At 33.0% G+C, this 18,444-nt stretch overlaps 4 protein-coding genes across 5 annotated transcripts; 2 read left to right on the top strand and 2 right to left on the bottom strand.

Moving 5' to 3' along the window:
• Positions 1-1,070: 1,070 nt before the first annotated feature.
• Positions 1,071-5,361, bottom strand: LOC108453703 (26S proteasome non-ATPase regulatory subunit 13 homolog A). Of its 2 annotated transcripts, XM_017751969.2 has the most exons (6): positions 5,074-5,353; positions 3,775-4,221; positions 3,159-3,239; positions 1,978-2,174; positions 1,796-1,895; positions 1,071-1,645 (listed from the first exon to the last, which is right to left on the bottom strand). In XM_017751969.2, exons 1-6 carry the CDS (start codon positions 5,221-5,223, stop codon positions 1,460-1,462), a joined length of 1,161 nt encoding a protein of 386 aa, XP_017607458.1. In that variant the 5' UTR covers positions 5,224-5,353; the 3' UTR covers positions 1,071-1,459. The 2 variants fall into 2 exon arrangements, with proteins under 2 accessions (XP_017607458.1, XP_052881469.1); XM_053025509.1 differs by having other exon boundaries at positions 1,071-1,895; positions 5,074-5,361.
• A 997-nt stretch (positions 5,362-6,358) lies between these two features.
• Positions 6,359-8,081, bottom strand: LOC108451872 (uncharacterized). Its single transcript, XM_017749569.2, has 3 exons — positions 7,709-8,081; positions 7,047-7,229; positions 6,359-6,738 (listed from the first exon to the last, which is right to left on the bottom strand). The coding sequence occupies exons 1-3, from the start codon at positions 7,772-7,774 to the stop codon at positions 6,517-6,519; spliced, it is 471 nt and encodes a 156-aa protein (XP_017605058.1). The 5' UTR covers positions 7,775-8,081; the 3' UTR covers positions 6,359-6,516.
• A 2,591-nt stretch (positions 8,082-10,672) lies between these two features.
• On the top strand, positions 10,673-14,434 carry LOC108451776 (uncharacterized). Its single transcript, XM_017749454.2, has 2 exons — positions 10,673-11,176; positions 11,631-14,434. The coding sequence occupies exons 1-2, from the start codon at positions 10,838-10,840 to the stop codon at positions 14,235-14,237; spliced, it is 2,946 nt and encodes a 981-aa protein (XP_017604943.1). The 5' UTR covers positions 10,673-10,837; the 3' UTR covers positions 14,238-14,434.
• A 1,520-nt stretch (positions 14,435-15,954) lies between these two features.
• LOC108451736 (uncharacterized) lies at positions 15,955-18,086 on the top strand. Its single transcript, XM_017749393.1, has 3 exons — positions 15,955-16,138; positions 17,316-17,953; positions 18,072-18,086. The coding sequence occupies exons 1-3, from the start codon at positions 15,955-15,957 to the stop codon at positions 18,084-18,086; spliced, it is 837 nt and encodes a 278-aa protein (XP_017604882.1).
• Positions 18,087-18,444: the final 358 nt, after the last annotated feature.

The following is an 18,444-nucleotide window of genomic DNA, read 5'->3' as shown; positions in this document are numbered from 1 at the left end:
TGAACCAAGGTAGTTTTGACAATAGAAATAGATGAGACTTTTAACAGTAAAAAATTGTTTTTTGATCAAAGAGCAAATTTGCTCTTTATCCATGTCAATTTGTTTTTTGATATAATGTAAGTATTAATTTGCTCATTATTTGAATAAATGGGGCAAAATACAACCTGACTTTTAGTTCAAGGTTCTCCATGGTTAATGGTTATAAGAGAACCTTGAGATGTATTTGTGTAAAGGGCAAATGCATTTGGATGTTCAGTAACTTCTTAACACTGCATAACAGTGATGTTCAGTAACTTCTTAACACTGCATAACAGTAATATATCACAATTTATAATTTATATAACTTTTCAGTGCGACATCAACAATCAGATATCACAATCTATAATTTATATGATAAACTTCTCAGTGTATCACAATTTATATAATATAACTTGTCAGAACAATAACAATTGGCGCAGCGGAACCCACAGGTCCCAGGATTTGAAACCTGGCTCTGATATGAGTTGCTTCCTTTGGCTCTAGTATGTATTTTTGCTTCCTTTGGCTCTAGTATATATTTTTTACTTTCCACTGCTCGACTTTTGTAATCCTTTTTAATGTCACAACATTTGCCGTGCCATACGTATTGATGAAGCTGTTTTGCATTCAGAGCCAAGCTCAAATGCATGCCCATGAATCTGATGGTGGTGAAAAGAACCTGCTTGGCTCAAGTACTGAAGCTCCAGCCATACTGCTTAGCAGTACATGAAAACCACAATATTCTTTTTTCAACAACAATCAAATTTCCATGTGGAAGATTACAAAGAAAAAAAGGATGATATCAGTAAGAAAACAATATTAATGATAAAATTAAGATATGGGGTATAAGAAAAAAGTGAATTTTTTATGACATCTTATACAATTTGATTTATCTCAACTTGAGAAACAAAGCTTGAAGTTGGACTGAAAATAGAACAAAACTGAACTGAGAATGGAGTTTGAGTTTTAAGTTTCATTTTCGAGTTTTCAAGGCCCATCATATCTTGCAATATTGACCAAACAACATGATCCATGGCAGATAAAAAAGAACATTCTAAAATGAAAATGCACTTTCTTATCATATGATCCACATGAAAGTGGTTCATATATCTGATTGTATGTAAATTAGAACTCCCAATACAAAGTTAAAAAAGAGAAGGAAACTAGCTATTCTCAAGTTTAACAAGTATCCTTAGGCATATATGCCACTGTAAATATCCAACAAATGACCAAACGTGAAAAAGAAAGTACAAAGGAGGGGACACTCCTTCCACAAGAATAGAAGAATTCCAGGATCAACTATCAACTAATATCCCCACATCACTTACACTTGTCTCTATCCTCATTGCTCACCATTAACTTCTCTCTTCTTTTTTTTTTTTTTTTTTCCAATAACGAAATTGTTACAATGGGCAGAAAGGAACTTGAGGGGAGAAAAAATTCATGCTGCAACAAGATCAGGTGTTTCAGCCTCGATTGATAACCAAGCAGTTTGTACTTTGCCTACCCAATTATCCAACCTGTCACGTAAGGATTTGATCTGTGGAATTCCCAGAACTCTCGGCTGCACCCAGGAGACATGAACTGTACCCTCAACTTGATCAATTGTGCCCTCAATCAGATGAACCTGCAATTGTGATTCAAATGAAAGGTTATACAAGTAATCCATGCGATAGCTAGTGGTTGTAGACATAAATGCAATCAAATGCATGCAGTGATGCAAAAGCTCATATGAGAAGGAAATGGAGAGGCTGGACTTGTACAAGATGCAACTTACAGACAAGCTCTTCATAAGAAGATGCTCAACATCCTCAATGGACAGTTTTGTTCGCTCAGCAATAACTTTTAACGGTATGGTTCGGTCTTCGGATGGGCGGCTGCATGGAAACATATTGTAGTTTAGCTTTTAACCATACATACAGATATCAGCAACATACAGAGGACACTGCAAACACACACCTGAAGATAATCTCCATTAAGCATAGAATATTGATTTTTTCAGACAGCTTCTTCTCATTCTCAACCAAGGCTGGTTGAGCCCTCAATGCAGCATTGTGCACATGACACAATTCTTGATAGCGAGCTAGATCACCTGAGTTGAAGGCCTGGAGGATATGGTAAAGCCACTCAACCCTAGTCCCAAGAAGACTTGTTATCTGTAAAAGATGCGAAGGATGTCATCATCTCAAACATAACAAAAGTGTATATATGAATGTACATAGAATAAAGCAATGATAATCAGAAGGAACAAAACCTATAACACAAGAGTGGCATTTCAGATCAGCCCCCTGAAAGACAAATAAGCATGCAACTGCAATAGCATAAAAGAAAATAAAAAAAATGAAAAGAACCTGTAATCATATGGCACTTTCCAATCACTACTTAGGCTCCTTTGCACCTCTACGTATATCTAACCTCAACATCTCAGACTGGTCTTATCAGCCTTACTTTAGTGCAATTATTAAAGTCCATACTATAAACTGTCAACTGTACGTAATTACACAAAAAATGGTATTTCTTATCTGTTTGTTTACACATTTTAACATTTGAATCAACATCAAACCAAAGATGTTCATTCATACCAAATTGTCTACTACTAGACATCATGATTCCGTATGAGCAACCATTTTGTTTGTAGCATAAATAAAGTTACTTCCATTCTAGGCATTGAAATGTTTCATTCCCTCGGAAAAAGTTCCAACTTTCAGGTTGAACCATGCCTACAAGTAAATCCACGAAGCTAATCGATTCTCAATGTTATGCATCTATATTCCTTGTGTTCCTACAATGGACAATCAACCACTACATCACAACATTTTAAATGGGTCTTCTACTGCTTCCAAAGTTATTGACATTCTTTATTTAACCAAAGCTTGATTAACAGCCTAAACCAGGTTAAAACTAAAATCAGATTTTAAATGAAAATAGCAATATCCTCAATGAACCATACTATCAGACAAATAGCATTATCAACCATTAAAGGTTAACTAATACATGCTTAACTTGTTAATGGCAAACAAGGATGAATAACATTTTGATTAAATAGAGGATCATGACATGAAACTATTCTGTCTGTAAAAATATTAAAAAAGAATATTCAGCTACAATCTATAGTGAAATTAGAAAGCTGGTCTTCTTACAATGGGATGCGCAAGCAGTTCTCCAAAGTTGTAGATGTTATCACCCAGAAGAGCAGAAAGGGACAGATCAAATGCCAAATCCTACATAATTTAAAGGATAACAATAAAATGAATTGAAGTCAAAGGATAAAAATATCTACTGGCCAAATAAAAGCATTAAACTTTCTTTAGTTTATTTATTTATCCATCTATTTTAATGACAGGAGTGTAAGGATAAGCACCACCCCAGCCTTCCAGCTGGAAGGCTGACTACTTAAGCACATCAGCTATACCGCAATCAGCATTAATTCCATACAGAGGTATGTCATTTTTATGGAGGTCTTATTGTCGATTATATACCTGGAAACTTGAGTCATCTTTGTTATTATAAAATTTAGATATTGAAAGGGACGTGGCATGAAAGAAAAGGCTGAACTAGTAATACAAAAATTTAGACTTCCAAGGCACTGCTGCGCATGAATTGGTTGATAAAACAATAATTTCTTGCAGGGACACTGAGGAACAACGAGTTTGTAACATCAAATCTTGATTAATGAGTAAAAATGATGAGCTCCTGTAGTATCACAAGAAAGTACAATTTCCCCGCCAGAGAACACATTAACCTATAAAAACATACCAGCTTAAAGGATTCTGACAGGGACGCCACAGATGTGTATGCAAGATAAAGGAGAGCACTTCTGTAGAAGTCAGCAAATTCTTGACGAAATTTATGGTATTGAGATGAAACCCAATAATAGCTAGCATATACAGAAGGATCTATGTCAGTCATACTGTCAAGAGTACTCTTTCCATCATCAAGAAGTTTCTTGCACTCCTTTTGGTCACCCTGCTCAAGCTTAAATTTGGCAATTTGCATCTTAATATAAATAATTGGCTCTTCTATGCGCTGCTCTTTAGTAGCCTGAAGCTTTTCGATCACACCTTCAAGATAACTAGTAGAAGCTTCTTTGTCAGAATACTGCCGAGAAACTATAACAGCAAAATGTGCAAGCTTGAGAAGATTAATCTTGGTCTCAAAGTCAGTGATAAAATTATGATACAACTGTATCAGTGCATCTCCAGCCTGAAAATTAAGAGAAACAAGTTATAGGAAGTATAATCTTCTAGCCAAAATCTAGCTCGTCGGGTACACTTGGTTCTTTGCTACCACACTTATTTATCTATGCATGAACGCATATAAACACAAAGCCTTCTCTTCAATAATGAAAACCATTAACTGAACCACACTCCAGATTAATTATCCAAATAAGACGTACTAAATGACCCAATAGACCAATAGGAAATCATGATAAAATTCAACATGTAACACGAAAAAACAAGAGGGATGAGAGAGTGTAACATAAGCTTGCCTCCCAAAATTTTCCTGTCTACAATTAAGAATTCTAAAATAAGATGTCAAAGCTAGAAGCTAATGTTTCATATATCATATGATTTGACAAAGATATAACATAGTCTTGCTCCTTAAACTTTCCATTCTGCAATTAAGTAAACAATTTTTTCTAAAAGCAAACATATAAAGCCTTAGAAACTAATATTTAGCTAACTTCCTGCATTGCAGCTCATGCAGAACAAAATATTTCCTCTAAAAAGTTTTACAAGTCAGCAACAATTTCCATGCTTTGGCATCTTCTATTTAAAAAAAAATTACAATCAACAGGTAGAAGGGAAAATTCAACTGAAACTACTTTCTCGAATCATCTTTGAGTTATCGAAAATCAAAATGATAAGCATTTTTATAATTTCTCTTCAATTTAAAACTAAAAAGAAAAGAAAATGATCCAAATGGAACCCCAGTTCTAAACCAAAATCCTAATTCCTCAAACTCAATTAGGGAAAAAACAACTCCATTCAAAAACTTTAATATAGAAGAGATCTAAAAAACCCTAAACCAAAAAAAAAAGAGAGAGAGAGAAACCTGAAAGACGGTGAGAGCAACGAACTGTTCAAGCTTGAGAGTGAGCTGATGCCAAAGCTTCTTCTGATACAGATCTGCTAGAGAACTATACCAGTCGGCTAGCTCTGGATGCTCATTTCGAAGAGATTCCAGGTATTGCAAGGCCGCCATGGATCCCGATTCCACTACACAGTCGAAGAGAAGCTGAAGCGTAAAGAGGGTTTTTTTTTTTTCAATTTTGGTTTTTTTCTATTATTTATTGAACTCTGAAAAAAATGATGTTTTGCGTGTCTTGTGCCCAAAGAAAAGAATAACGGAACCCGAAAAAGGCAAAAGATATCGGGCCGGGCATGTTGTGTTGTACTAAAAAGTAAAGTGGGTCGGGTTACGCAACGAATTTGGTTCATTGTGCTACTCTTTGTATTTTGTCTCCCTATTTAAAAATTTGAATAAATTAATATTTGTATATTACATCAAAAAATAGTTTAATTTTTTTTTAAAAATTTTTATTTATTTTTACTTTTTAAAAAATTATTCTTATACTTAAAAATAAACAAACTAGCCTATTACATTGGATCAAAGAGCAAGTCAATCATTTTATTAAAATTTTATCTATTTTTATTTTAAAATCGATTCTTAAATAACATATGGTAAGCGTGGCATGTTATGTATTAATATTTGGTTTTTCGTCAACGAGATTAATTTTAATAGTATAAATTAATGAAATTTTTAATATAAAAACTAATTTGCTCTTTGATCTAATGTATAAAGATTATTTTACCCATTTTTTAGTTAAGAAGACACAATGCAATCGACATTTAGTATAACTACTTTCATGGTACTTTTATTTATTGTAATTAGACAACAAATATTTTATTTAATTCTAATTATAAAACATATAATATAAATTTTTATTTTTTGGCAAGTAAAATTATATTTTATTATTTTTCAAATGAGTCATTTGGACATGTGAGCTTGGAATTTAAAAAATATGTTATTTATTATATTAATATTAGTGATTTATTTTGTTTTATATACACCATAAAAGATTATACATTTAAACATTTTAATTGCATTAAAATTTCTTTCAACATGATAATGTATTGCAAGTTTTTCTTTCATTACCATGAAAATGTTTATTTTATTTTTATAAAGATTTAATTCGTATGATTACGAGCCAATCAAAATAATTAATGACATGCAAAATTTTCATCGTTATGCTTTATGTATGTCATTTAGTTGGACAATTACATTTTATTCTAAAAAAAATATAATTTAAATTTTTATAGACATAAAATAGTTAAAATTATATTTAAGTAGAAATGAAAAGATGGATTTAAATTTAGATGTGATTTATGAGATATACAGTGGGTAACATTTCCATGATGTATATATAGTTTGATGTTTATAGATGACATGCAAATTATTCCAATGAAGTTGAAGTAGCATTGTAGCAGCATGCTTTTAGATCCCAGATGCAGTACATTCTTCAAGGAGCTTTAGTAAATTATGTTCCGGAGCACTTAGAGACGGTAAGATCATACGATTTGAGGTCGGCCGAGGTTTGGTTCCGACAGTAGCTTCAGATTCGGATTGAGATTGAAGGGTGCCTCCATCTTGCATAACCGGCAAGTCGGCTCTCCTCCGTACGCTAGCTGATACACGCTCCTTCCATATTCTTCCGTCCTAATCACGACAGTATATTATATATGTAATGCAAAGCATATATCCATGAATTTTTATGGGTAAAACTACATGGAATCTATTATAATTAGATAGTAAAAATGAATGGAATGTTTAACAAAAATAATCAAGAATTAATTTGTTCATTTTTTAAGTAAAAGAAGACAAAATAGAATCAAATTTCTAATACAAATTCCTCTAGGGTAGTTTGGTTTATAGAATAGTGAACTTACATGGTGAGATTATCACATAATCATGGCCAGCTATACTAATAGGTACTCAAGCCAACAAGACAAGTCTCCGGAGCTTACATTTAGAATTGAAGGCTCAGGCAATGGGCATTGAATCGGCTGGTCGTTGTCCAAAGGTTCAATTGGATGTTCTACCGGTTTAAACTCGACCGCTACTTCGATTCCATGAGCAGTAGTAGGGGCAGCAGTGGCCGCTGCTACTGTTGCAACATCCGAAATTGGAGGCACCACTTCCCGTTCCACCTGAACCACAAGTGAGGCAATTCATTAGTCGTGTTATGCAAACTAAAATCCAGGTACGACATTAAAGGGGTTGGAAGTTGCCTCAGCCTAAAATTTATGAAATTTTAAGTTACTACATAATTTTTAATAAATTTTTTATTTAATCCAAAAGAATAAAGCAAAAGAAAATAGAAGTAACATTAGCCTAACAGGCATTGAATTAAATGGCGAAAGAGCCAAAACAATCCAAAAGCAGATTCTATGAAATAAAACAGATTATTGATTAGGAGATCTGGGTTTAGCTTATATTGGTGATTTTTATGAAATAAATCCCAAAACCAAGGCAACTAAAGGACTAATTCGTATAAAAAAAATGGTCAAAAGCACATTAAGGAAACATTCAAGCAAGTATAACAACTAAAGAAACAGACAGATCACAAGATTAATGCAAAACAAGACACAAAAGAAGAAATAAAAAATAATGATTTAGATTTTCTTACAAGAGCGCTCTGGGATCGTCGATGACCAGCTTTGCCAACAGAAAATCTAGGAAAAAGACCAACCATGTTGTTGTCTATTTCCCAGCTATGGGAAACTCTATTTCAGACAAAAGGGTCCTCAGATCTTAGATTCGTTGAAAGCCAAGAATAAAAAAGTCAACTGAGAACCAGAGTTATATGCTGCAATAACAAATGGTGATGATGTTACAGATTCTGTGAAGAGACAAGCATAAAAGGACAGAGAAGATGATAAGAGTGGGGCAACTTTAGGTTAGGGTTGGCTTTAGTTTAAGCTTGCTTTGCGTAATGGGTGTTTTTTGTGTCTGATAAGATTAGATTCTCGTTATCTTTTTTTTTCTTACCATTTGCTTTTGTTAGTGTAATAAATAATATTTAACTAGAAACATGGGAATCAGTAGAGAAAAGGGTGATAATGGAGAGAAAAGAAAAGGACATTTGGAGTGGACAGAATCCATCGTAAGAGTGTAGTTGACAGCACAGAGGCAGGCAACAAGCATTTGTCCCAAGCCACACCTATCTAGCTGGATATTGCAGTTTCCTTTTTTTTTTCTAAAATGATTTTAAATTAAATTAATATACTTAAAAATAGAGGTGTTAATAAGTCGGATCAGATCTAGATACGATATTAACATGTTTTATATTTATTTAAGTTTACTTATATTTACAAAAGAATAACTCAAACTCATCTATTCATTTGAACATTAATGTTTATTATTTGTTTCTATATTTCTTTGTTACACTCATCACATAATTGGTCATAAAAAGTAGATATTTGAATATAATTGATCGTAATTGCTCTGACAGCGATTATAACTTCTTATAATTTGGATCTAACGATTAAATCGAATATGAGATATTACAAAAGTCCTTTCTATAACAATTTTCTCTTATTCGAACTTTCTTTACAAACATCGTCTTCAAATCCCATGTCAAGCCAACATCTTTATTCTTTTAACATATCTTTACTCTTTCTCTATGTATCCTTAATTTATTCCATCCCTCAAATTTTGTTTTAGGATATTTTTGGACAACACAGAATAATTTAATGAAAATACAATTATTAGGGTAATAATTACATTCTCATGTAATTACAAAGAATTATAATTCTTTAGGACGTATTTGGTGATAAATTTGACCGTACAAATTGTAATTATATAGTTAAATAATTTATATTTTTAAAAATATTAATTACTATAAAAATTATTAGTATGATAAAAATTCTAAGCGAGTAACAAAAATTAAAATCAAATCATCATATATATTATATTAGTCTAAAAAGTAGTTGATAATATGATTACTAAAAATAAGAAAAATAAACATCATATACAATTTTATCTAATTATTCTAGTACATATTTGTTGTGTTATTCGCTCTTTAATATTTAACATATGCTTATTATCATCATTTGTTGGTCATTGATCGAGTTCATCATCATCATCTAAATTTGAATTTGTATCCTTATGATTATCAATATCTTCTTTCATGTAGTTTTTAAAGTATGAATTATCTTAATTCTACTTTTGATTTAAATTATGAAGTATACATCAAGCTTCTACGATCGACCTTATTTTTTACACTATATTAAGGGCTAGTTTAACAATATTTTGAAAAGTGATTTTGAAAAATATTGTAGAAAAGTATTTTGAAAAATTTGGTTTAATATTTAAGTGTTTAGCATTCTTTGTCAAAAGTACTTTTGAAAAATAAAATGTCAATTTTAGACATGTTATTGTCAAGTAACAAATATGCATTTAAATAATATTTAAATTAATTAATATTATTATATTTTAGTAAGAATATAAAAATTATTATAAATATTTTAATATATGAAATATAAATTTTAAATATTTTTAAGCAATAAACATTAATTATTTATAAAATTTAATTAAAATATAGAAACTATATTTTAAATATTTAAATATAACCATTAAATATTTGTAATTAGATATTAATATATTTTTATTATTTTAAAAATATTTTTTATTTTTAATTAATGATTCTAACACATTTATAATTAATCACCAAGAAAAAAAACGGAAAGTACTATGTTATTAGAGGGTTGAAAATTAATTAAGCACTAAAAGTACTTTTGGGAAAGGAAAAGCTAAAAATTTTAATTTTTCCTTTTCATAAGTGCTTTTAAAAAGCCAAAAATTTCAGTAAAAGCGGCTTATTTAGTATAACTTTTGGAGCCAAAAGTGTTCTTGAAGCCAAAAGTGTTTTTTTAAGCACTACTAAACAAGCCATAAAGTGATGTTAATATGAATATGAGAAATATTTTTTAAGAACCATAAATGTCTTATCAATCATATTTTAAAATCTTAAATGTCTCAAATTAAAGAGTTTTCAAGCTATTTATGATGATTGTGTCTGTCACCATTCTCTCAAATGGTATCATACCCTAAGATTTTTTTTTTTTATTTTGCATAATTAGCATCAAACTTAAAATATTTGAGTTTACAATCCAAATAATTTTAGCTTTAATTATAAAAATCTTATAATATTTTTATAATAAACTTTTTACCATAAAATAATATAGTTTTCTAGAATTTATGATATAATTTTTCCGCTATAACTATCCTAAGCACTCATACATGTTCATATATACTTAAAATATAAATTTTATAACTTGTATAAAAGTAAATTTTAAAATTGGATTTGGGTGTAATTCTTATTCTCCTCTTAAGAATTGAAAAGTGTAATTGGAGGCTCTAATTACGCTCAATTCAGTGAGACTCACCAATTACAATAGTTACCTAAACATGTTAATTATTTGTATGTAATTACACCTAAATTTAATGATTAAGTAGGTTGATATTTATTCTAATAAAAGTTAAAAAGAGGCATGTTTTTGAATGGTTTTAACTTTAATAATCAAAATTGTTTTTAAAAGAATATATGATAAACCATGTTTAATTTATTCTTCTAAACCTTTACAAACTGAAGAAGCTATTGGCTTTTTAGGATGATAATAAAATGAATGAAGTAATGCATATTTTTGTTACCTTACGTGAAGGTTTGGAAACGAGACTTTAAAACTAGCACAGAACCTTTGTTCCATTTTCAACGTCATCTCATTCACACCCTATTCTTGAATTTCACCAATCAATGCTTTTCAACCATCCCTTATCCATGGCAAAAACGATTGAGAATTTAAGCCTCTTGTCCACAAAACTTTCCGCGGCTGCAAAGTCCAACGCCGGCACGTCTGATAAGCTCGAGCTGGATGCAGCCTCCAAAGAGGTCAGGTCTTTGATTGAGGAAGTCAAGGAACAGCAAAGCTTCGAAACCGATCTTTCCGAACCCCTAACAACCCTTAATATGAAGGTTGATAGCATCGTAAAAGACCCCAACATGGAAAACGGCAAGTGGGAACTCATGACAAACAAAATCAAAGACCTCAGAAGCAGCATGGCCGAAGTCAAATCCCAGCTCCATTGGAGAAAGGTATTGCTAGTAAAATATAAACATTTTTCGTTTTTAAGGTTACAGAAAACAGAGTTAATTAAAAGTAATATATAAGGCATCATTTTCATGGTAAAAAGGAGTTGTCAAAGAAACGCCATCAAAAAGTTGAGTAATGTTGATTGCATATCACTTACTAGTTTTCTATTGTTATTGTTTTATTTTTTTAATTTCTTTATTTATTTCATAAAAATATTTTCTATCAAACATGTTTATTTAAGGTTATATATATCATTCACCTAGGATATTTCATTACAAGATAGTAAAAGAAACAAATATCTTTATTCTATTTTTCAAAATTTTATTATTTTTCAAATATTATAGTAAAGAAAAGAAAAAGAAAATACGATAAGCTCGTGATCCGCGAGAATTTAGAAGAAGACGAATCATGTCTTTGAATTCTAAAGATAGTTCTCCTTTGCCGCGAGATGATCAGGTACCCATGGGGAAAGTCATTGAGAGTTTAAGCTTCATGTATGCAAGACTAATTGATGCCGCAAAGCCCGACAAGGCTTCTAAATTGTCTTCCCCTGATACGGCTGCTGGGGATCCAAAGTCCAAGGACGCTGCTGGGGATCCAAAGTCCAAGGACGAGACATCTGAGAGTTTCGAGCTCGATAAAGCCTGCAACGAGCTCAAATATTTGATTGACGAATTCAAGAAATTGCAAGTGTACGAAACCAATCTTTCTGATCCCCTAAAAACCATTCAAAACAACGTTGATGACATCCTTGGCGACCTCAACGCAAACGCCGACAACGTGGAGTGGGAAACGATAAAACGCAATCTCAAAGTGCTGAGAAGCAACATGACCAAAGTCAAAGCCCAACTCCCGTTGCTACATCAAACTTCTTCCTCCACCGAAGCCCGCCGTTTGTTAACCACGACTTCCAGAGAAGAAGCGAGCAAGCTGCCCAGTCCGTACCAAGCGGATGGGATATTCCAGAAAGGGCCTTTCTTCAAAGAGTTTCAAGACCGTTACCAAAATCTATATACAAGAGAAAAATTGTGTTTGCTGTGTTTCGCGATTTTCCCAGAGAATGCTGAGGTTTCCGAGAGGCTTCTACGGTTTTGGTGGGAAGGGGAAAGACTAAGGCCGGAATCGGAATCTGATAAGAAAACGGTGAATGAAATTCTAGAGGAATTTGTGGAGCGTGGATTCATCGAGCCTGTTTATAAGAGAAGCGGGTCCAAGGGTAGCTGCTATAAGATGCATCCCATTGTTCGTTGTCTCATCGTTAGGCATGCCAAGGAGGCCAACTTCTTTTATTACGACTCTAAGGGATACCCCAACATGGAGTTTTTCAAAAGCAAAAAGATATGCTTGGTGAAATCTGAAGGACCTTCTTGGTGGTCCAAGGATGTTCTTGCATTTACAAAGGCACGTGAACAGGCACAGGAACAGGCACAGGCACAGGCACAACCACAGGCACAACCACAGGCACAGGAACAACCACAGGCACAGCAAGGGAAGGATAAGAAGCAGGCAGAGGACGAAACGAAGACGAAGACGAAAAATAAGCAGAAGCAGAAATTAGAGGAGCAAGAACGAAAAGAAAAGGACAAGAAGAGAAAAGAGGATGAGAAGCAAGAACGAAAAGAAAAGGACAAGAAGAGAAAAGAGGATGAGAAGCAAGAACGAAAAGAAAAGGACAAGAGAAAAGAGGATAAGAACCAAGAACGAAAAGAAATGGAGAAGAAGATAAACGAGGATGAGAACCAAGAACGAAAAGCAATGGACAAGAAGAGAAAAGAGGATGAGAAGCAAGAACGAAAAGAAAAAGAGAAGAAGAGAATAGAGGATGAGAAGAAGAGAGGAAAGCTGGAGACTAAGAGAATAAATTACCTGGAAAATCTGCAAACGTTGTTCAATGTGAGCAAGCAATTTCCCGAACTGCCGGAGGAGCTATTTCCTAAGATGAAAAACATAGACGTCCTTTATTTAGGAAGGTGGGAGCGCACAGCTGAGCGGCATATGGAGGTGGAAGACGTGCATTTTTTAAGAGGGTTGAAGAATATGAACAAGCTAAGGTTTTTTAGCCTTCAAGGGATCTCCGGGATCAAGACTCTCCCTGTTTCTATTGGCATGCTCCTGAACTTGAGGATCTTAGATCTAAAAGCTTGTCACAACCTGGAGGAGCTTCCCAAGGAGGTTGGTTTACTCAAGATGCTCTCTTACTTGGATTTATCTGAGTGCTATCTGTTGGACAGGATCCCCACAGATCTCTCAAAGCTCTCAAAACTCAAAGTCCTCAAGGGTTTCGTAATTAGCTCCAATAGCCCATGCCATCTCACCCACTTGACAACGTTGTCTGAACTGGAGAAACTCAGCATTAGCATCCACGATGACAAATTCTCAATAAAAGAAGAGGAATCAATAAAGCATTTCTCTGAGTTTAAGTCGCTTACCAAATTGAAAATAGCGTGGGGAGCTGGTGGAACAAAAAAATCCCATGACAAAGCAAAACACCCGGAAGACAAGAACAAAACAAGTGAAGTGTCAAAATTAGTGCCCACAGCAAAGGTACTTGAGAAATATTTGAAATTACCATTTTTGGGGTCTTCAAAGTCAGTACCTGAAAAAGGCAATGTGGCTGTGGCGCCTACGACAGCTAAAGCAGGCCAGGACAAGAATGGGGATAATGCTAAGAAGAAGAAAAGTGGTGCAGTACTGCAATCCAATGTACACGCAAACAACAAAGACCAAGGTGGTCGGTCCCCAAAACCAGAGTTGAAGCTAGAGAAACTGGATATCCGATGTTACCCAGATAAAGAACCACCGAAGTGGTTGGTCCCCAAGACTCTGACTTACCTACGGCGTCTCTACTTTAGAGGTGGAGAAGTGAGTCATATTCCTGTGGCTAACCAAGACGAGAAGTGGAACGTGGAGACTTTACGTTTGAAATACTTGATTAATATAAAGATGGACTGGAAACAAATTCAAAAGCAATTCCCCGACCTGAAGTTGTTGGAGAAAGTGAATTGCCCTCAAATCACGTTCTGCCCTTGCGATGCAAGTGGTGCGTGGGAGAAGCAAGCTTGAACAAAAATACGCATGGATGCCCATCCTCCGTAGTTCATGCATACACTTCCACTTATCAATGTCATTACTTTTATGTGTTTATATGTTGTGAGGAAATGTGATTGGTTTGTATATTTATATAATATCAAATGTGTTGTCGTACACAAACTATGTATGTATTTCTATCGCTTTTATTGTATACATGTGGATATTTTTCATTTACTTTCTATAACTTCCAAATCTTCACTCTATTTATTAGTTATTTTTTCTTACCTAATGCATGTTTTTATTAATTATATTCTTTTATTTTTTTCAAGTTTCCCTCAAGATAATTGTGTGATTTCTTTTCCAAATTTATTTTAATTAATTAATTATTCAATTCAACACTTATAAAATCAAACCTCCTTGGTTTAATTTTTAACGCTATTCTCAAGATGCTCTCTCTCTCACATTAATATTTTAATGCTTAACTATTTAATTTATTGATATAATTATATTTGTCATGTATATAAAATTAATCGATCGACATTCCTATCATATCAATCTAAAATATTATATACATTAATATTTATTGAATGGTTGAAAGTTTTGTCTTTACCCTTTCTTTATGTTTCATTGCTTTATTTGTTTTTCTAAAATTTTGTTTAGTATATGTTCTTTTGTCTTCACAAAAGTGATTTATAATGTTATTTTGGTTTAATTTTATCCATTAATTACTGGTTAATTATGCTTGATTTTGTAAATTTAAATTTCCAAATGGATGGTTTGGTAATGATGCATTGAAAGTTATTATTTGGTAATGTTTGAACATATTTAGATAGGTTAATTGAATGAATATGTTTTGTGGTAAGTTTTAAGTATGTTTAGGTTCATTTGGTTAAGGTTTTGAACAATTAAAATTGTAGGATTTTATTCATTTTGTTACTAAAAGGATCCTTGTGTCTTTGTAAAATCAACATTAAGTCATAATGTAAAACACTAGATAAATATTTAAAATGTACCTTGCTGATAGCATTTACTAATTTGACTGCTCAATTTGCATCACAACTTCCCACAAAGTTTGACACACAACTCATATTTCTTATAGATAGTAGCTCCACTAATAAATCAATAAGTTTCACATTAATTTGTCACAACTTTAGCATTTTCAAGTGACACTTCGTAGCACTCTGATTAATCAAGTCAATGTTGTTGCCACGATAAACATTCTTAACTAGTTGAATTGTCGATAATACCTTAATTCCACATTTTTCATCAAGGCATAATGCATTGACGTCGATGAATATCCAGTATACAAATATAATTGCCAAAAAGAATCAAAATATTATTAATCTGGTAAAAAAAATTCACGCTAAGCATATCATCTAAATGATATTCACTAATTACAGATTAAGCTTTAATTTCTTGGTCATTCCTACGCGGTCCTTTAGAATCTAAAGACCAGCAAATTTTCCTCGACTAGCTAGAAATGTTATCACCTTATGGAAATTATGTAAACTAATTATATTAATTAGCCTGCAATGAGACATCTGAGAGTTTCGAGCTCGATAAAGCCTGCAACGAGCTCAAATATTTGATTGACGAATTCAAGAAATTGCAAGTGTACGAAACCAATCTTTCTGAGCCCCTAAAAACCATTCCAAACAACGTTAATGACATCCTTGGCGACCTCATCGCAAACGCAGACAACGTGGAGTGGGAAACGATCAAACGCAATCTCAAAGTGCTGAGAAGCAACATGACCAAAGTCAAAGCCCAACTCCCGTTGCTACATCAAACTTCTTCCTCCACCGAAGCGCGCCGTTTGTTAACCACGACTTCCAGAGAAGAAGCGAGCAAGCTGCCCAGTCCGTACCAAGCGGATGGGATATTCCAGAAAGGGTCTTTCCTCAAAGAGTTTCAAGACCGTTACGAAAATCTAGGTAAAAGTTTTTTACTAAAATAGGACAAAAAAATTAACAAAATATCAAAATAATACAAACTAAAAACTATGTACCAAAATGGTACATTTGGGTTGGTGTCGCCTATGGCAGAGGCATGACCATCCCATTTCAGATCAGAAATTACTGTAGCTATCGGTCAAATTGCAACACAAGACTAAAATGTATTAATATAAAGAATTTAGGGACCTGTTATACAATTGTTCCATTTAGAATCGTTGGTGAAAAAAAAAAAGGGCCGTGGCGGCACCAAATTTTAAATAGGGCTAATTTTCTTGTAAGCCCTCCTTATTTATTATTTTATTTTTATTCCCCCTTTAACTCACTATATTGTTTTTAAACAAGCCCTTAACATATTTTTTAGTTAAATAATCCCTTAACTTATAGTTTTTACTCATAAAAGCCCTTTTATTTTAATATTAAAGTAAATATATTTTGAATTTCAAGCTTTTATCTTAAATTTTTGTTGATGCAATAAAATTATATACACTTTAACATGAACATAAAATCTAAAAAGTAATTAAAATTTTCGAAAGAGTAGTTAAGAATATCATGTATATAAGCACTCTCAAGAAATTTTAAAATTTTATTTTTATTTAATAAACTATTCACATCAACCTAAAATATTAATTAGTTTATATTTTTTAAATAGCTTTACTTTGGGTAAAATATATTTACTTTAATATTAAAATAAAAGGGCTTTTATGAGTAAAACCATAAGTTAAGGGCTTATTTAACTACAAAAATAGGTTAAGGGCTTGTTTAAAAACAATATAGTAATTTGAAGGGAATAAAAAGAAAATAATAAATAATGAAGACTTAGGCAATTAGCCCTATTTAAAGTTTAGTGCCGCCACACTGTCACCCACCTTCCCTTTTTTTTCAGCCGCCATTCTAAATAGAACATTTTGCATAACAGGTCCCTAAATAATTTATATTATTACATTTTAATCCTGCTCCACAATTTGACCGGCAGCTATAGTAATTTCTGATCTGACATGGGGTGGTCATGCCTCTGCCATAGGCGGCACCACCCCAAATGTATCATTTTGGTACATAGTTTTTACTTTGTATTATTTTGGTATTTTGTTAATTTTTTTGTCCTATTTTAATAAAAAACCCGAAAAATTGTGTTTGCTGTGTTTCGCTATTTTCCCAGAGAATGCTGAGGTTTCCGAGAGGCTTCTACGGTTTTGGTGGGAAGGGGAAAGGCTAAGGCCGACATCGGAATCTGATACGAAAACGGTGAATGAAATTCTTGAGGAATTTGTGGAGCGTGGATTCATCGAGCCTGTTTATAAGAGAAGCGGGTCCAAGGGTAGCTGCTATAAGATGCATCCCATTGTTCGTTGTCTCATCGTTAGGCATGCTAAGGACGCCAACTTCTTTTATTACGACTCTAAGGGATACCCCAACATGGAGTTTTTCAAAAGCAAAAAGATATGCTTGGTGAAATCTGAAGGACCTTCTTGGTGGTCCAAGGATGTTCTTGCATTTACAAAGGCAGGTGAACAGGCACAGGCACAACCACAGGCACAGGCACAACCACAGGCACAGGAACAACCACAGGCACAGCAAGGGAAGGATAAGAAGCAGGCAGAGGACGAGACGAAGACGAAAAAGAAAAATAAGCAGAAGCAGAAATTAGAGGAGCAAGAACGAAAAGAAAAGGACAAGAAGAGAAAAGAGGATGAGAAGCAAGAACGAAAAGAAAAGGACAAGAGAAAAGAGGATAAGAACCAAGAACGAAAAGAAATGGAGAAGAAGATAAACGAGGATGAGAACCAAGAACGAAAAGCAATGGATATTTTTCATTTATTTTCTATAACTTCCAAATCTTCACTCTATTTATTAGTTATTTTTTTTCTTACCTAATGCATGTTTTTATTAATTATATTCTTTTATTTTTTTCAAGTTTCACCAAAGGTAATTGTGTGATTTCTTTTCTAAATTTATTTTAATTAATTAATTGAATTAATTATTCAATTCAATACTTATAAAATCAAACTAATATTTTTACAATTTATATACAAATACAAATGCATACTATACAATGAAAAACATTCACTACTTGGTTTCTATGTGTGTGTGAGAGAGAGAGCTGAGCTGATCATATCCAACCTAAGCAAACAAGATGACATGAGATATACCACTAACCACAAACTTGAATGCAAACATATATTAGGATGCATGCAACGACCAAAAAAATTAGATAATCAAGAGTCATTATCAATATTCATAATCTATTAGATAATCAATCAACCCTAAAAGTTCAAGCATCAAGTAAA

The sequence above is a fragment of the Gossypium arboreum genome, chromosome 1 (assembly GCF_025698485.1).
Source record: "Gossypium arboreum isolate Shixiya-1 chromosome 1, ASM2569848v2, whole genome shotgun sequence".
Taxonomy (NCBI): domain Eukaryota; kingdom Viridiplantae; phylum Streptophyta; class Magnoliopsida; order Malvales; family Malvaceae; genus Gossypium; species Gossypium arboreum.
Note: the sequence above shows the minus strand (reverse complement) of the source record. Positions and strands in the feature narration are given on the sequence as shown.

What these genes read in the sequence shown, in the direction of transcription:
- LOC108451872 (XM_017749569.2), bottom strand. Translation starts at nt 7,774, where the DNA reads ATGGTTGGTCTTTTTCCTAGATTTTCTGTTGGCAAAGCTGGTCATCGA. An exon ending in GACGATCCCAGAGCGCTCTT is followed by an intron (nt 7,230 to 7,708) that starts GTAAGAAAATCT and finishes CTTGTGGTTCAG; the next exon opens with GTGGAACGGGAAGTGGTGCC. An exon ending in CTGAGCCTTCAATTCTAAAT is followed by an intron (nt 6,739 to 7,046) that starts GTAAGCTCCGGA and finishes TGTCGTGATTAG; the next exon opens with GACGGAAGAATATGGAAGGA.
- LOC108451736 (XM_017749393.1), top strand. Translation starts at nt 15,955, where the DNA reads ATGACCAAAGTCAAAGCCCAACTCCCGTTGCTACATCAAACTTCTTCC. An exon ending in AGACCGTTACGAAAATCTAG is followed by an intron (nt 16,139 to 17,315) that starts GTAAAAGTTTTT and finishes CTATTTTCCCAG; the next exon opens with AGAATGCTGAGGTTTCCGAG.
- LOC108453703 (XM_053025509.1), bottom strand. Translation starts at nt 5,223, where the DNA reads ATGGCGGCCTTGCAATACCTGGAATCTCTTCGAAATGAGCATCCAGAG. An exon ending in TTGCTCTCACCGTCTTTCAG is followed by an intron (nt 4,222 to 5,073) that starts GTTTCTCTCTCT and finishes CTTAATTTTCAG; the next exon opens with GCTGGAGATGCACTGATACA. An exon ending in TGTCAGAATCCTTTAAGCTG is followed by an intron (nt 3,240 to 3,774) that starts GTATGTTTTTAT and finishes TAAATTATGTAG; the next exon opens with GATTTGGCATTTGATCTGTC.
- LOC108451776 (XM_017749454.2), top strand. Translation starts at nt 10,838, where the DNA reads ATGCTTTTCAACCATCCCTTATCCATGGCAAAAACGATTGAGAATTTA. An exon ending in CCCAGCTCCATTGGAGAAAG is followed by an intron (nt 11,177 to 11,630) that starts GTATTGCTAGTA and finishes CGAGATGATCAG; the next exon opens with GTACCCATGGGGAAAGTCAT.